This window comes from Platichthys flesus, chromosome 24 (genome assembly GCF_949316205.1).
Source record: "Platichthys flesus chromosome 24, fPlaFle2.1, whole genome shotgun sequence".
Lineage (NCBI taxonomy): Eukaryota > Metazoa > Chordata > Actinopteri > Pleuronectiformes > Pleuronectidae > Platichthys > Platichthys flesus.
In genome coordinates this window covers 12,659,510-12,675,756 of record NC_084968.1, presented here as the reverse complement: position 1 = coordinate 12,675,756, position 16,247 = coordinate 12,659,510, and the positions used below count along the sequence as shown (strand labels likewise).

General features: G+C 43.9%; 2 protein-coding genes across 2 annotated transcripts; one reads left to right on the top strand and one right to left on the bottom strand.

Moving 5' to 3' along the window:
* Positions 1-427: 427 nt before the first annotated feature.
* On the bottom strand, positions 428-7,935 carry LOC133950304 (atrial natriuretic peptide receptor 1-like). The gene is made up of 23 exons (XM_062384554.1): positions 7,906-7,935; positions 7,410-7,521; positions 7,046-7,178; positions 6,734-6,866; positions 6,269-6,373; positions 5,949-6,051; positions 5,661-5,806; positions 5,484-5,556; positions 5,248-5,392; positions 4,916-5,002; positions 4,685-4,828; positions 4,338-4,459; positions 4,082-4,220; positions 3,879-3,927; positions 3,696-3,797; positions 3,477-3,596; positions 3,262-3,355; positions 2,837-2,924; positions 2,419-2,558; positions 2,018-2,170; positions 1,821-1,919; positions 1,509-1,600; positions 428-1,409 (listed from the first exon to the last, which is right to left on the bottom strand). Exons 1-23 carry the CDS (start codon positions 7,933-7,935, stop codon positions 1,218-1,220), a joined length of 2,601 nt encoding a protein of 866 aa, XP_062240538.1. The 3' UTR covers positions 428-1,217.
* Positions 7,936-9,017: 1,082 nt separating this feature from the next.
* On the top strand, positions 9,018-14,706 carry LOC133949616 (nephronectin-like). Its single transcript, XM_062383543.1, has 13 exons — positions 9,018-9,286; positions 10,250-10,335; positions 10,569-10,661; positions 11,220-11,339; positions 11,540-11,659; positions 11,787-11,924; positions 12,029-12,103; positions 12,209-13,021; positions 13,246-13,329; positions 13,482-13,580; positions 13,770-13,956; positions 14,032-14,116; positions 14,212-14,706. The coding sequence occupies exons 1-13, from the start codon at positions 9,210-9,212 to the stop codon at positions 14,296-14,298; spliced, it is 2,064 nt and encodes a 687-aa protein (XP_062239527.1). The 5' UTR covers positions 9,018-9,209; the 3' UTR covers positions 14,299-14,706.
* Positions 14,707-16,247: the final 1,541 nt, after the last annotated feature.

Genomic DNA, 16,247 nt, shown 5'->3' with positions numbered 1-16,247 from the left:
CAGTCATGAAGGGTTAACACATCAGCTCATTGTAACTATGTGTGTGTGTGTTTGTCTGATGTATTCGGTAATTAAAACCTAGGACACACAAACACAGGTCTCATAACAATGTGTTTGATGTGTGTGTCCTCTGATATGTAAATGCTCGCTGCAGAATGGACGATGAGAGAGTGGGCGAGTGCGCTAAAGCTCGCATGTGAGAGGTGAGAGAGAGAGAGAGAGAGAGGAGAGGCTCTTGAATTGAGTACTCATTCTATTACCACAAACACTTCAAACACACACTGCCTGTCGCCTGTAATTAACAATCTGGTTATCGTTGCTCCTTCTGCTCGGGGCTCGGGGACATATCTGTCAGGGTGGGGTATTCAGATAATAACAGTCTGGTAAAGAGCTTTTTGCGAAAACGATCTTCTATTTAATGGTGATCACATGATTTAGAAACAGGTTCCTGACAGTTTGAAGTCTCAGATTTTAAACTGTGGTTAAATATCAAGAGGTTCCTGGTCTACGCCTGTTCGGTGGTGACAGGAGTTATTTTTTTAAATGTAGAATGAACCCTTGAAGATCCAACCTCAGTGGCACCAACTTGTTGACCCACTTTTCTGTTGCCCTTTGCAGCTGTGGTCCTTCATGAAAACCTCTCCTGCAGATGGGCCCACGTAACACACACTGCAGTTCTTTGTTTATCACATAAATAGTTAAAATCACAGCATCTTGGTTAGTTAAACACTTTTAATTTCATCGTCTTGTTAATTTGTAAAGATTGATGATAGGTGTTTCAGTTTTATATTCCCCCAAAACAATCTCTCAGGTCCCGTCCTCTTGTCCTGTCGGCCATCTTGTCTGCTAGCAGATAACCCCCCCCCCCCCCTCCTTCTTTGTCTTTTCAATTCATCCAAAAATGCGACATGCGACAATTTTTAATTGTATCATATTTAATCCATGATGATAATAATAAACCCAAACTCAACGGAAAAAGAAAAACATTGAGATGAATTTAAGTTATTCTATCAATTCAAATGCTCCATCGTTTCTATTTAAATTCATTTCAATCCTTTTTTCTGTGCAGGAAAAATAGAATGAAATTTCAACATCATTAAAAGTCAAAGCTTGAAAGTTTAAAGAATCAATGAAAGAACAGTTTGATCAGCAAAGCAAAAATGGAAAGTACAAACACTTTCAGCTCAACTCAACCAACTCATGATGAACTGAAGAGATCAGATCGGATCCAGGAGCAGGTCGCCGTTCAGAAACCCCGGGATGGACGAGAAGCGCTCCGGCTCCTTCTCAGTCCCGGTCACCAGCTCCATGTTGACGCTTTTGGCCGTCTTGGCGTCCTGGATGATGTCCCTTCCAACCAGAGACGTCTTCTTCCCTTCCAACCAGTACGTTACCATGTCACCTTTCCCCTGGGCGCGCACAAGACAGACCCAGAGTGTTAACAGGCAGCTGCCAGCATCCGAACCGTGGTGTAGGAGGAGGAGGAGGGGGGGGGCCTAATGACTCACCTTGACCTGCAACATTCCTCTGCACTGCAGCACGTAGCCGCCGATCTCCTCCAGCAGGTAGAAGGCACTGGAGCTGCACTGGATCTTCAGGGCTGAGAAGACACAGACAGTTTCTAATTATTAACTTATAGTGACCTTTTCAGCAATGTTTGTGTGTTTGTCAGCAGGATTACACAAGAACTATGGAACAGAGATGGGGTCAGCAGCGGTTACACAAGTTTCTGTTTCAGAGGCTGAAAAACTCTATGGTCCTTCTGGTCGAACCGCAGGACGGGTAAATGAAGTTTGAAACATCGCCAGTAAGGACGTTACCCAGACTGGTGGACTCCATCCTCGACGCTGTGTTGACTGTGTCCCCGAACAGACAGTAACGAGGCATCTTCGTCCCAACAACCCCTGCCACCACCGGACCTGAAGAGCAGGAGACAGGTCTCATTGGTAGGGCCAAATAGATTCAATACTTTATTTTGATTTTTTTTTTAAAGTTCTCCAACCCCCTGTGCACGTACCGGAGTGAATCCCAGCTCGTATCTGCAGCTGCATGTTGGGTTTGTGAGGGATCCGGAATGTGCGGCAGACGCCAACCAGGTCCAGAGCCATGCTGGCGATCTCCGAGGCGTGGAGGATCCCGTTCTCCAGCGGCACGCCCGACACCACCATGTCTAAGCAAACACACACGTTATGTCCCATCCAGGTTCTGACGGGTTCGAGTTGGGTTTCCACTCAACTACATATTAGTCATTAATCAAAACTGTGACCATGGAAGTGTTTGTCTATCTCTGTGAGGACCAGTTTGAGTTTGACACCTCTGGTCCTCACTTGGGGACAAATCCTCAAAATGCAGTTTCGTGTTCGGGTCACTGAGTGTCCACATGAAGAAATAGGTTAAAGGTCGGGTGGTGTCACTCACAGGCGTCACCGATGGTTTCCACCTTGTAGACGTCGTAGATGTCGATGATGTCGTCGAATGTTGTGTAGAGTTTGTTGAGGAAATCCACGACTTGGTAAGGAGTGCTGCTGCAGGAGAGCTGCGTGAAGCCCACGATATCACTGCACACACAAGAAGGGTTCCCAGAGTCTTGACTTGGTAGAAGTACAAATACCACAGTGTAAACTCACCTCCACCAAGGCTACCACAGAGGCAAAGTACAGTACTTAAATAAATTTAATTATTTATTTTCCTTACCTTAACTAGGAACATGGACAATTCAAAACATAAAAAGCATCTTTACAGATATTTTTTTAATATAGTAAAAGCTCTTGGGACATATTTCTTAAATCTGCAGATCTTGACGAGTCTTTAAACTCTTCTTTCCTTCTGTCTTCACCTGAAGAAGACGGTGGCGCTGACATAGCTCTGGGCCTGCAGCGGTTTCCCCTGACGCAGATCATCAGCTACTTGCTTCGGAAGCATACCTGCGACAAAAACATGAAAATACAACCTTCATTTAAACAGGAAAAACTTTACAGGAGAGAATCTGGCCGAGTGGGAACATGGAGTCAAGTTTACATCCAAATATAATCCGGATTGGTAAAAACAGGTGAATGGAAACACATCAAATGTCTCTAAAGAAATGTAAAATTATAAATTAAAACAGCATTTTCATATTGGACAGTAACATTGGACCTGAGAGTCATAAAGAAGAATGTGTGACTATTACTACTGATATATTCTTCATAAGCTTTTTGAGCAGGTTATCAAAAGAAGCCCTTTTTAATATACATATTGAAATGAAAAGTCAAACGGTCGTACTGTACAGCAGCCGGTCAGTTTTCTGTTTCTCATGCATCAGGTCTTGAGTTCGCTCGGCCACCAGCACCTCCAGATGTTTACTGTATTTCTCCATCTAAAACAAACCCAGTTTTACTTTCATATCAGAACCAGAACCAATGACCATTTTTGTAATCGTCCCATTCAGTCTCATACAGATCACTTCCACAGTAGATTATAACACATGTTGATGTTACCAGGTTCATCATCATGTCCACTGGGCTGACTTTGACCGGGTTGATCCGGTGAACAAACTTCCTGATTTGTTCGAAGGTGGGTCGGTGGACGGGGTTGTGAGAGCGGCATCGCCGGATCAGCTAAGAACACACAAGGGACAAAATGCAAAATAAATAGAAACATAAAAAGAAAAACACAATAAAAAGGATAGAAGATGAATTAAAAAGAAAACTTGGTACCTCCACGTAGTCAGCAGGACACGGGCAGGTGTTGTCGACTTTACTGGAGATCAGTTCCGGTAGAGGAGGACACCAGGCACACTCCAGGTTGGACTCCTCCACCTGCAGAGTATTTCATTAATTTATGTTTCCTTCATATTGTTAATGTCTCTTTTATGAATGAAGATAAAAAAAGTGACTTACGGGGACGGGATCACTGCGAGTGGCGATCTCTAGCAGGATGATGGAATAACTGGGAAGAATTACAGATCATACAGAGTGTACTTTTTAAAATATATATCTGTATTAGGTTTTAACTATATATATTAATTTTATAAATGTGAACTTTGAGAGATAAGGTTGTCCTTAGTCCTGTAAAGTGACAAAAATCTGAATAGGTGTGATACCTGAACACGTCTCCGGTCAGCGTCGGCTCCATGTTGGAGTTTTGAAACTCGGGCGGCATGTACACCTCCAGCAGTCTCTGGTGATAGGTCGAAAGAGGCTCCGCCCCATCATCCCTGCGATACATTCTCAGTCCGTAGTCTGGCAGGACGGAACACGTGTCAATCAAAAGATGTTTCAGAACATAACACTTTTTGTCTTAAAAATAAAATGTAAGTAAGATTTAATTCCTCCTTACATATACAACAGCATTCTAACCTGTTATTTTACAAACCCAGCGGTCGTCTATGACACAGTTCATGGACTTGAGGCGACCGTGGCAGATCTTGTGTTGGTGGAGGTACGACATCCCTCTGGCGATGTCGTTGGCAAAAGAAAACCTGGAAGAAGGATTGTACAGAACTTAAAAACCTCTTACACAGATTACCTGGTGTGGTTACGTGTTAATTCTTTGATATTAGTCGAGATCCTCCTTCTCTCCAGATCGATAATATTGGCTAGGAATCATTCACTAATTAACTAATTGTTTTTCATGATATCAGTATCGCTCCCGAAAAAGTCCTTATGGATCAGCCTCTATATTGAAAGAGTGTCATAGAGTTTACCTGAAGCCCCAGTTGAGTGGGATCTCCTCGTTAAGCAGAACGTCGTTAAGGCTTCCTTTGGGGCAGTATTCTGTCACGATGGCAACATTTGGAACCTCAATGCACCCCCCAGTGAACTTACAGAGGTTTGGATGATCCAGTTCCCTGAAGACGGAGAAAAGACAGAACTAGAATACAGGACAGTGTCTTTTTAAACAGGGGACATCTGACGAGGGTTTGCTCGTGTGTTACCTGACTTGTTTGACTTCCTGTCTGATGGTTTTGGACAGAGAGAAAGTCTTTGTCTGAATCCTCTTGATGGCCACTGTCCTGCCGTCACTGGAGAAGAATATTGTGTTAATATTTACAAATATGAATAAATATAAATACCATCCAGCTTTCTTTGACATGCAAAAGTATTGTAGACTTTCCCCTAATGACCTGCAGGTGTAAGAAGCTATCATAGAGTATAAATAAAGATGGATGACATGACAGACTTTGATGATTCCTCATCCTCTCTTTCCTCATACATAATTTCTCTGGTGATGACCCTGAGGAATATGGTAAATGATGAAGTAGCGTACTATATCCCGGTGCAGGTGAACATGGTTATTCGGGTCCCTGGTTGTCCCGTCCACGAGCTGAGAGCCGTTATACAGCTGGTGTTACTGTCGCTGTTCCCCTGTGGGACGCTCATGATGCTGCCCATGGTCGTACGAGCTTCATGATCTATAGAAAGAGAGAGAGGGGGGTGGGGGGGGTTGTTCAGAAACCAGTTTCAAGCCGTTCTAGCTGTTTTTTAACTGGATCATTGCTGTACCTTGTTTTATTGTGGAGTAGTCGATGATCCAGCTCTCGTCCCACAGCAGCTTCTGCTTGTGGTACTTCATCCACTGCACATGACAGATTCTTTGACTGGTATTCATCGGCTGGTGTTGTGTATTTTTGATGCATTTGTTTAATTACATCATGTTTACTGCGACGTGTGAATACGCACCAGGGCGGTGAGTAGCAGGCAGAGGCAGAGCAGGCTGAGCGGGAGGCTGATGGCCAACTTGGTGGCCGGCGTCATGGGGCATTCGCCACAGTCGGCTGAACAGGTGGAACAAAGCTCCGCCTCCTCACACACACCGTCACCACAAACTTTGAGCAGAGATAAAACAAATGTCAGCACTATGTTTAGAGGAGGGACACTATTGGACCCTCCATGGCTGCTGACATTCTGTTCCCTGTAAGATGGTAGAGTGGTGATGCTCAGGGTATTTCAAATAGAGAAGGAACAAACCAACAGCAGGCAACACGGTGCTCTTGGCCTCCAGAGCAACCTGCATCTGACCAACTCGAATGTGAGCAATGAGGGAGGTCAAACCAGAGTGGACCAAAACCACCTGCAAGACAAACCAGTGGTCCTGTGTTATACCTCTTCTATAAATGAGCTGTCTTTTTAAACCTGATGTCACTACTTTTGAAATATCAATCCCTGAAACCTTTATTGTAGAAACAGGGAACAAGGAATAGTTTCAATCAGGACGTCGAACTCGTAGAAAGAAAGTGACTGAGTCTGCTTCCTAACTTGGAAATACGATTCAGATAAAATAAACTTACTTTGGCCGTCCAGTTGCTCTGCGTCAGCTTGCCGGACGTAGAGAGGGTGTGCGTGAAGATTTTGCCGTCGTCAGGAATCCAGGGGCCACAGATGCTCTCGGACGTCTGCAAGTTAGTTTATTTCATCTTTATTAGTTTAATGTCTTTTCAAAATGTCATTTAGTCAAGGGTTAGGGTTGAAGGGTGACTACCTGCTGACATACAGAAGTTAGTGCACTTGAGTTCAGGTCAAAGGTTCTGGTTCTTTACCTCGTACATCTCATGAGAAACAGGTCGCGACTTGAAGATATGACAGCGCCTATAATTGTGGTATTTGCCTTTTACCGTTAGCCGACCTCTGGGTGTTGAACTAAATTGAAACCAACTCGTTTCGAGGCTTGTTCATCAGCTGTAATTAGGAATATGTTTTACATTTTTATTGGAAACATTGCCTTAGCTAAAAATGAGCAAGAGACCCTGGTGTACCATGTGTCCCAGAGGACAGGAGTGGATGTTAGCGTGATGAATGCAGCAGTTTTCTCCATTTGCGTCTTTCCAGTTGGCCGGACAGTCGTGATGTTCACAGAAGCTCCGAGCTGCTTCGGCGTTTACGATGTAACTAAACATATAAAAACACCAGACTAGGATCAGAACCAGACCAGGATCAGAACCAGACCAGGATCAGAACCAGACCAGGATCAGAACCAGACCAGGATCAGAACCAGACCAGGATCAGAACCAGTAGAATCTGTAAGTGTAGTGGTGCAAACAAAAGTAAGTGTAAACAGGTGCATTAACCTGCGGGTGAAGATGTGGTTTTCAACAGCCCAGTGGTAGAAGGAGTCCTGAGCCGTAACGGAGTACGTGACGCTGAACACCTCGCCGGTCTTCACCGTTTCAGGAGGACGGACGATCCAGGCCATCTCCAGACCTGAGTGAGAGACAGTGCACTGACCAATCCAGCCCCACTCATTTATATGTGGTTTATTTATCTCTAAAACCAGTATCATATGTATTTCTTATCCAAATAGTGTTATCTTTTTTTATCGCCAAAATACAGTATTGTACGTTATTGTTACTAAAACAGTATCCCAGTAGTGTACGTGTTTGTAAATAAATACAGTTAAACTATTATATAATATATAGTGTGTACTCTTGTCACCTCCACAGTCGATCATGTTGTATTCGTTAGGTTTGTGGAGAGGCCAGCAGTCGTACTCGCTGTTGTCCAAGTCGTGCCAACAACATGTCGGAGCAATACAGCAAACACACACCTGGTACCACAACACAAAACAACACACAGGATTCATCAGGAGGAAAATATCGTTTTTTAAAACTGAACTTATTGGATTTGAGGTTTTTATATCATGTTTCTTGTTCTAGTCTAGATTCCACAAAAATAAGAAAAACGCTTCTGTAAGAAGTAAATGTCATTTATTAACCAGAAAATCATCTTAGAGCCATAACTGACAATTAAAATGCAGCATTTCCACCAGTGTTCAACTTAAATTTACTGATAACAACCTGAATATATTTAAATACCCTGAAATTAAACACAAAATAATAATCAATACATTTCATATGAAACTTAAAATCTGACATTTAATATCTCATCGATGAATTAAGAGTTAAAAACAGCAGTTTGATTGATGTCTCACCCAGAGCAGAAACCAAACCGTTGTCCTCATGTTGCAGCTGAATGACGTCTCTGTGTGTCTCTGAGTGACAAGTGGACAGACTCCGAGCTGCTGAGTCCAGCCTGAGTGATGAGCAGAGCTGCAGGTTGAAAAGGTGGTCGAGCGAGGCAGGAGAGAATAACCAGGAGAGAGAGAGAGCTAGAGAGAGAGAGAGAGAGGGGGCACCCTGCTGCTGAGCACCTTTAACATGGAGCTGATTGTAATGTTCACTGACCTCTGGTGGCGGATGATGTTACTGCACTGACCGCTGGACTCGTTTTACCACGAGCCCTTTTCTGAGCTCTCTAGGTGGCCCTCAATGAAGTGAAGTGGGCCGAGCTTAATTGGTAAAATAATTATTTATTTCATTCATTTAAATAACGACAAATATAGTGATGATTATAAATGAGAAGTGAAATGAAAACATTGTTCCTTCGAGGGAGATTTAGCCAACATCTCGTTAGCTTTCTGCCAACTTTACTCAACGCTCGCACACAGAGGGGCTCTGGTGAAAACAAAATGGCAGATGTTGTAAAGTGTCATGTGCTGTGTGACAGTCAAAGTTAAAGAAAGGTATTAAAACTTTAAAATACAGAACAATAATATTGGATCTAACCCTTTTAAGAAGAACAAAGAAAACTGTCAGAAAAATGGAACAAGACATGATTGACAGCTGAGACTGACTCCTGATTGGTTGATCAGGACCTCGGCTCTTTGCTCTGTGTCAGTTTTGACCTTTTCTGTTTGTTTATTTCCTGAAGACATGATGTCATAACACAGAGAGAGAGTGAGAGGAATGGAGGGATAGATAGATAGATCTCCCCTTCCTCCCTCCCCCTTTGTATCTTTCTCTCTCTCTCTCTCTCTCTCTCTCTCTCTCTCTCTCTCTCTCTCTTTGTGTCTCTCTCTCTCCGTCTCTCTTACGGGCTCTCTCTCTCTCCCTCTCTCCACCAGTCACGTCGTGCACGAGGACAATCTTCTGAGAACTCCCTCCATCTGGACGTTGTGTCGCGTGCTGTCCTCTCGGGCACGAGCACGAGCACGCGGTTCGGTTTAGTTTATTTCTTTGTTTTAACGCTGCGTGTCTTTTAACGTCAGAACCCGCGAGGGAAGCTTCGTGTGTGACGTCATCTCTAACGGAATCGGGGACGATAAACCGCGCGTGACTCTTCATGTCGGATGTTTCAGGTGACCGGTAGTTCTTCTGTCCGGTACCGGGACCTGAAGAGCTGGCCTCTGATTGGTCCACCTCTCTTACCTGCGTGGGTCCCGGGTTAAAGCTGAAGATGATAACCCGGGTCAGCCTGGTTCTTCTGTCCTGGTTGTTAACATGGAGCAGAGCTCAGCTGCTGGATTCGAATAGGTCAGAAACAAACTCTTTATTCATCTACTCAATTAAAGTTTTTATTATCAAGTCCTTTATAAATAAAGTTTTTAAAGTTTGTTTAATTATTAACAATGAGGATTTCAGACATTTTAATTCTTAACAGATGTTTTTTAAAGTTTCTAATATTAATATTCATCAATAACCTGTTTTAATTTGAATATCAATGAGTAACTAATGTTCATTTTTAAATATGACACTACAGAGACAAGTACACTTCCAAAACATCTGGCGTGTTTCTATTAAAACTCATAAAAATGTGTTGCTGACTGATCTGATCCTTTTCTTTTCTCTTTGTTATGATGTAAATATTGCAAAGAGAAGTCAAAATGCTGTTTAAACACATAAACTCAACACATGTTTACAGCGTCCATGTTTTTAACACTCTTGGGAAATCAGACCTCAGGAGCACGTGAACGAGCAGTGGTTCTGTTTCACATGTGACTTTTTAAACTGATGATGGAGAGAAGATTAGTGCAGATTTGATCCATTATTGATCGTAGATAAGGCGAAGGTTGTGTCATCAACATATTTTCGAACAGGTCAAATATACTGGAGAGTGATCATTCACAAAAAGGCTATTCTGCCTGAAGACGGAGTGTGTGTGTGTGTCTGTGTGTGTAAGAGAGAGAGAGAAAACAGCAGAGCAGCGTTGATGATTGACTGAAGAACGACAGACTGAAGAGTCAGAAGGAGGGAAAGTATGTGGGGGGAGTGGAAAAAGCAGCCGAGGACCCAAGCCGGCTGTCGTCCTGCGGCTGCGGTGGTTCAAGTTGAGACAGGCAGAGGAAACAGGAGACAGGAGGAACGCTCAGCCGGTCTGAACCAGTTCGACCAACATGACTCTGAACACCAGGGCACGTGATGACCACTCTCCTCACACACGCCAGGCAGTGATCCATCAATATGTCGATATTCATCCGTGTGTATTGTGTGTCGCAGCTGGGCGTCCGATGGTCTCTGTCGCTATGGCAACAGCGTGGACTGTTGCTGGGGCTGGACACAGACGGACGGAGGACGTTGTCAACGTGAGGACACAAATATTTACTTTACAACAGATCGTACGACTTTCACATCTATGATTGTATTCAATGACAAGAACTGTAGATAAAGATGGCTCCCAAAAGTAAAGCCAAGTCATCTGGATCGCCCCCTGGTGGTTGGCAGTGGTGTCGGTCATATACGGACATCTTTATATTCAGTCACTGATCCTTCTTGTGTGTGTTTGTGTGTGTGTGTGTGTGTGTGTGTGTGTGTGCAGCTCACTGTCAGCAGGGCTGTAAACATGGAGAGTGTGTCGGACCAGACAGATGTAAATGTCACACCGGATACAGTGGCAAGGCCTGTAACCAAGGTAAGTGTGTGTGTGTGTGTGTCTGTGTGTGTCTGTTCCGATATCTCATCCCTGTGACCAAACTAAAACAGAGACACATTTTTGTCTCGCTTGTTGACCTGCAAAGCTATGTTTTACCTGAAGAGCCCCCCCCCCCCCCCCCCAAAAAAAAAGAAAAAACCCACACCCACACTACATGGTTTCCAAACTTAGACCCTCACACATGCAGCCGTCTCCACCCTCCTACAGACACACTGTTAATTTACTGATTAGAGGCCACATTATGAGTCATATCCTGACTATAAAACCACATCTGGCTTCAAACACACACTAAACCACACATTCAAACATACACACACACATTCACGCAAACACATATTCACACAGGGGAGAGTTTAATCACATGTTAAACCAAGAGCTCGCCTTTTCTGTTTTAACTCCTCTTGTCAACTTGTGGGATTAACCTTTGACCTCCAACCCTGTCTGACACCACGAGAATTTTAAGTGTTTGTGTGTATGTGCGTGTGTGTGTGTGTGTTTGTCTCTGTGTGTGTGTGTGCCTGTGTGTGTGTGTGTCAGATCTGAACGAGTGTGGTCTGAAGCCTCGGCCCTGTAAACATCGCTGCATGAACACACCGGGCAGCTACAAGTGTTACTGTCTGGATGGATACACACTGCAGCCGGATGGCAGCTGCAAGAGTGAGTACATTCACTTACACACATATAAACACACACACACACACACACACACACACACACACACACACACACACACACAGTCACACACGCACACAAACTCTCTCACACAACCTTAAGAGCTTCACATTTGACAGTTGAACTCAAACCTGATTATTTAATGTTGTCATCTTTTTTCTTTACGTGTGTTTTTGTTTGTACAGATACACTGACCTGTTACTATGCCAACTGTCAGTATGGCTGTGAGGTGTCAAAGGGGAGGGTCCTCTGCACCTGTCCATCGCCAGGGTTACGGCTGGGACCAGACAGACGAACCTGTATCGGTCAGTGAGGCTCCGCCCACACTGACACGCCTCTAAATGAAAATGTGTTGGTGTGAACGCAGCCTCACTCAGTTTGTATGTCTCTCTCTCTCGCTCTCTCTCGCTCTCTCTCTCTCTCTCTCTGCAGACATCGATGAGTGTGTGTCCTCCGGCGGCGGTGTGTGTCCTCGTCGCAGGAAGTGCGTGAACACGTTTGGCAGCTTTTTGTGTAAATGTCACCTCGGCTTCAAACTCACGTACATGAACGGACGCTACGTGTGCATCGGTGAGGCTGCCGCAGTGTTTGTGTGAAACTAATTGTATTAAATGTGTCATGTTTGTGTTGCCTCGAGTGGAACAATCGTCTAACGTCTCCGTCTCTGTCCACAGATAAAGACACGCGTCCGTTCTGCGCTCTGAACCCGTCCTCTCACAAGTGCAGGTGTAAAGACGGCAGCTGTGAAGGTGAAAACTCCTCCACCTGGTGTTTAGTCCCCGAGCTGAACAAACAGGAAGTTGTGATCCAATCTAACGAGTCTTTGTCTGATCAAACTTCCTGTTTTCTCTCAGCTCTACCCAGAGTCACTCTGGAGCCTCCAAGACCAAGAACTACAATTCCCAACATCCCCCTCTCCACTGCTACTCCTCTGACAACTACGACAGCTCAGCCTGTCACCACCACCATCACCACAGCAGCAACTACTCTACCAGCTACGTCTGCAGCTACAACTACCACCGCAGTACCGACTACTACCACTACTACACCTGTTATTACCACTACTATGCCTGAAACTACTACACATGTTACTACTACACCTGAAACTACACCTGTAACTACACCTGTTACTACTACACCTGTTACTACACCTGAGACTACTACACCTGAGACTACTACACCTGAGACTACACCTGTTACTACTACACATGTAACTACACCTGAGACTACTACACCTATAACTACACCTGATACTACTACACCTGTCACTACTGCACCTGTTACTACACCTGATACTACTGCTACACCCAAGACTATATCTGTAACTACTCCTGATACTACTACTACACCTGTAACTACACCTGTTACTACTACACCTTTAACTACACCTGATACCACTACTACACTTGTAACTATACCTTTAACTACACCTGAGTCTACACCTGTGACTACACCTGTTACTACTACACTTGTAACTTCACCTGATAATACACCGGATACCACTACCTCACCTGTAACTACACCTGTAACTACACCTGTTACTACTACACTTGTAACTTCACCTGATACTACACCAACGCTGCCCACCACCTTCTCCATGGTAACTACTACATTGAACAACAGGATCAACAAAGACGTGACACTCAAGCAGAGAGGAGACGTGCACAGTGAGGACGCACACACACAAACACACACACACACACACACACACACACACACACACACACACAGAATATGTTCCATTAGACCAAACAAGCAGTTCAAATGTCAGCTGACACTTGCGTTTGTTTGTGTGTTTGTGTGTGTGTGTTTGTGTTTGTGTTTGTGTTTGTGTTTTTGTTTGTGTTTGTGTTTGTGTTTGTGTTTGTGTTTGTGTATGTGTGTTTCTTAGTCCCTCGACATCCCGACCTCAACCAGTTGTGGGAGTTTGATATCGAGCTCGGAAACATGTCTGACGACGCCAAAGACGATCCTGGTATGAGTTTTTTAGTTTTTTGTCCGACACACGAACATGTGACTGTGACATCATCTCACCTGACTCCGCCCATTCTTTACATGGTTGAGTCAATCGCTGGACCTTACACAAACTGTGTGTGTGTGTGTGTGTGTGTGTGTGTGTGTGAGTAGATGCTGGTGTGGTCCACTGTACCTTCAACCATGGACTCTGTGATTGGTTGTCAGACAGAGAGGGAGATCTTCACTGGGAAACATCTCATAACCCTGCTGGTAACAAACAAACATTTATTAATCTATTGATCAATGAGACATTTCTCTACGACATAGGAAACACTTTTTTGCTGCTTAAAATGTAGACGAATTCAAATAGTTTTGAGTCTTTCATGCGCAAAGTTGCTACATCGTTCTTCTCTAATGTGTAAAAACTAAACAATAAATAAAATGAATTATCAAAAACAGGTGGACAATACCTGTCCGTCCCAGAGCTGAAGGCAGGACAGAGGAGCATCCGCGGCGCCCGATTGGCTGTCCAAATCCCCCCATCCTGGAGCCACGGCGACCTGTGTTTCTCCTTCTCCCATTGGCTAACAGGGCATCATGTGGGCGTACTGCAGCTGTTCACCAAGAAGAGAGGACGAGGTCAAAGGTACGAGAGAGGGACCGTTTCTCTTCGCTGTTGAATTTGCTTCTGTGAAAACTTTCTCCTGATTGGCTGTTGCAGATATAGCCCCGCCCTCTGGAGCAGGACAGGTGGGCACGGCTGGAGACACACCCAGGTTACCTTGACACCACATCATCTGGACAGGGTAAGACACACAGACACACACAAGTAAATGTCTGTGATAGCGTCTGCGTCGTTGTGTTGTTGTTGGGGATAACGTGTGTGTGTTTGTGTATGCAGGTGTTGTTAAAGGCGGAGCGACGAGTCGGACGGCGAGGACAAATCGCTGTCGATGATGTCATTCTGAGGCAGGGGGCGTGTCGATGACATCACTCTGAGGCAGGGGGCGTGTCGATGACATCACACTGAGTGGTAGTCGCTGAGCGAAGTGGATTTAACCACCTACGTTTTGTACAGTGTAAAGAACCGAGCAGCTTCATCACTGAGATTTAATGTTTTGATATGTAAATGAGTCTTAAATTAAATATGTGATAATTTACAAGAACTTCCAGAACATATTATGGCCACTTATTACTGTAGTGTCATAAAATTACAACTTTAATCTAGTAAAACTATGATTTTTTTAATTGACACTCTGTCGTAAGCACTGAACAAAACCAGGTTCAATCTTTTGATTCATGTTGTTGACATTTTAGAGTCACAGGTTTTTACAGAGGAGATTTGTATTGATCTGTTTTTATCTCTTTATTAATCTGCAAATATTGTCAATGTTTTCACGTTTTTTTAAATAAAATGTTTCTATAAATCAGACTCAGTATTATTACATTATTAATATTTTACAAACGTTTCTGGAGTTTGTGTTTCACACATGAAGAAGGAAGAGGTCGTACATTTCAACAGAAAAAAACTCCAGACAAACAAGACGTCAGAGTATCTGGGATCCGGCGCCGCCATCTTGTTCAGTTCAGTTTGGTTGTTATTCATTGAAACCACTGATTGATCGTCTCTGTCACAGTGAAACTTGTTTACACGTCGTTAAGCAGAAGCTCCACCTCATCACTTGACCTCTGACCCTTCACCTGCACAGGAAGAGGAAGGAGGTAATCTGTCAGTTAACATCTGTTTTAGAGGATGCACAAACACACACACACACATACGTACACACACAGAAACACACTCTGATGGGCGGTGCTGTCACAAACCTGATCATTACTGTAACCCGCCACATTCCTCATTTAACAACATGGGAGTGAAGTGAAACCTGTGATTTGTGTATGTGTGTGTATGTATGTGTGTTACCACATTTACCCCCCATCTCCTCAGCATCAGTCTTCTGCCTCCTGCTGGTGAGTTTTTTACTCTTTTTTTTTTGTTGAATCATTATATTCAACACAATATATATTTTTATTGACTCATTACATCATATTAGGTTCTGAAAATCAGTGTGTTGGTCCTTCATTTCCTTCACCTTCCACCAGAGGGCGCCACAACATTACATACAGACACCTGGTTTCTTTTAAACTACTTTTTCCTTCGTTCCTTCGTGGGACTCCTCACTGCTTCTTTTCCTTTTGTCACATATAAAGTAAACACCAGTATTCTGCACTCCGGATATAACAAGGGTCAAAGGTCAAAAATTATCTTGGGTTTAGGGCAGAAAGGTTAGGAACCCCCCCCCCCCCAACATGATCTCATCATCAAGTAGACTATTTCCCTTCAGACTAAATATAACAACATGAATTGATCCGGTCACGTGTTAATAAAGTTTTAAACTCGTATGGAAAAAAATAAAAAAATAAAAAATGTCCCTCTTGTTGCTACCAGCTGCAGAGCGCGCTCTGATTGGCCCGCAGCCCGTCACCTCGGGCCAATCAGAGGCCAGAGCGTCCGCCATGAGAATCCATCATCTGTTCGATTCATCAGTTCATCACTGATCGATTATCAATTACAGGAAGATGGAAGGATGATGAAATAAAGGTGTGTGTGTGTCTGTGCGTGTGCGTGTGTGTGTTTGTATGAGTTTGTGTGTCTGTGTGTGCGCAGCAGGATGTGTAATGGCGGGTCTGTCGAGTTTGAAAAACCACACAGGTAAAGCTTCCGGTTTAAGCAAGACCCAGACCATCGTTACAAAATAAAAGTGAAATCTCGTCACTGCCGGAATCCCAGACAGAGAAGTTTGCTCAAAGTAAAAATCAAAAGATTCTAATAATTCATCTGTTGGAAATGAGCAGTCGATTCAACCTGTTATTAATCAGCACGTCTTCAGCTGCTATGTACGGTGGCCCTGAGTGCTCAACACACTGCAACTTAAGAAA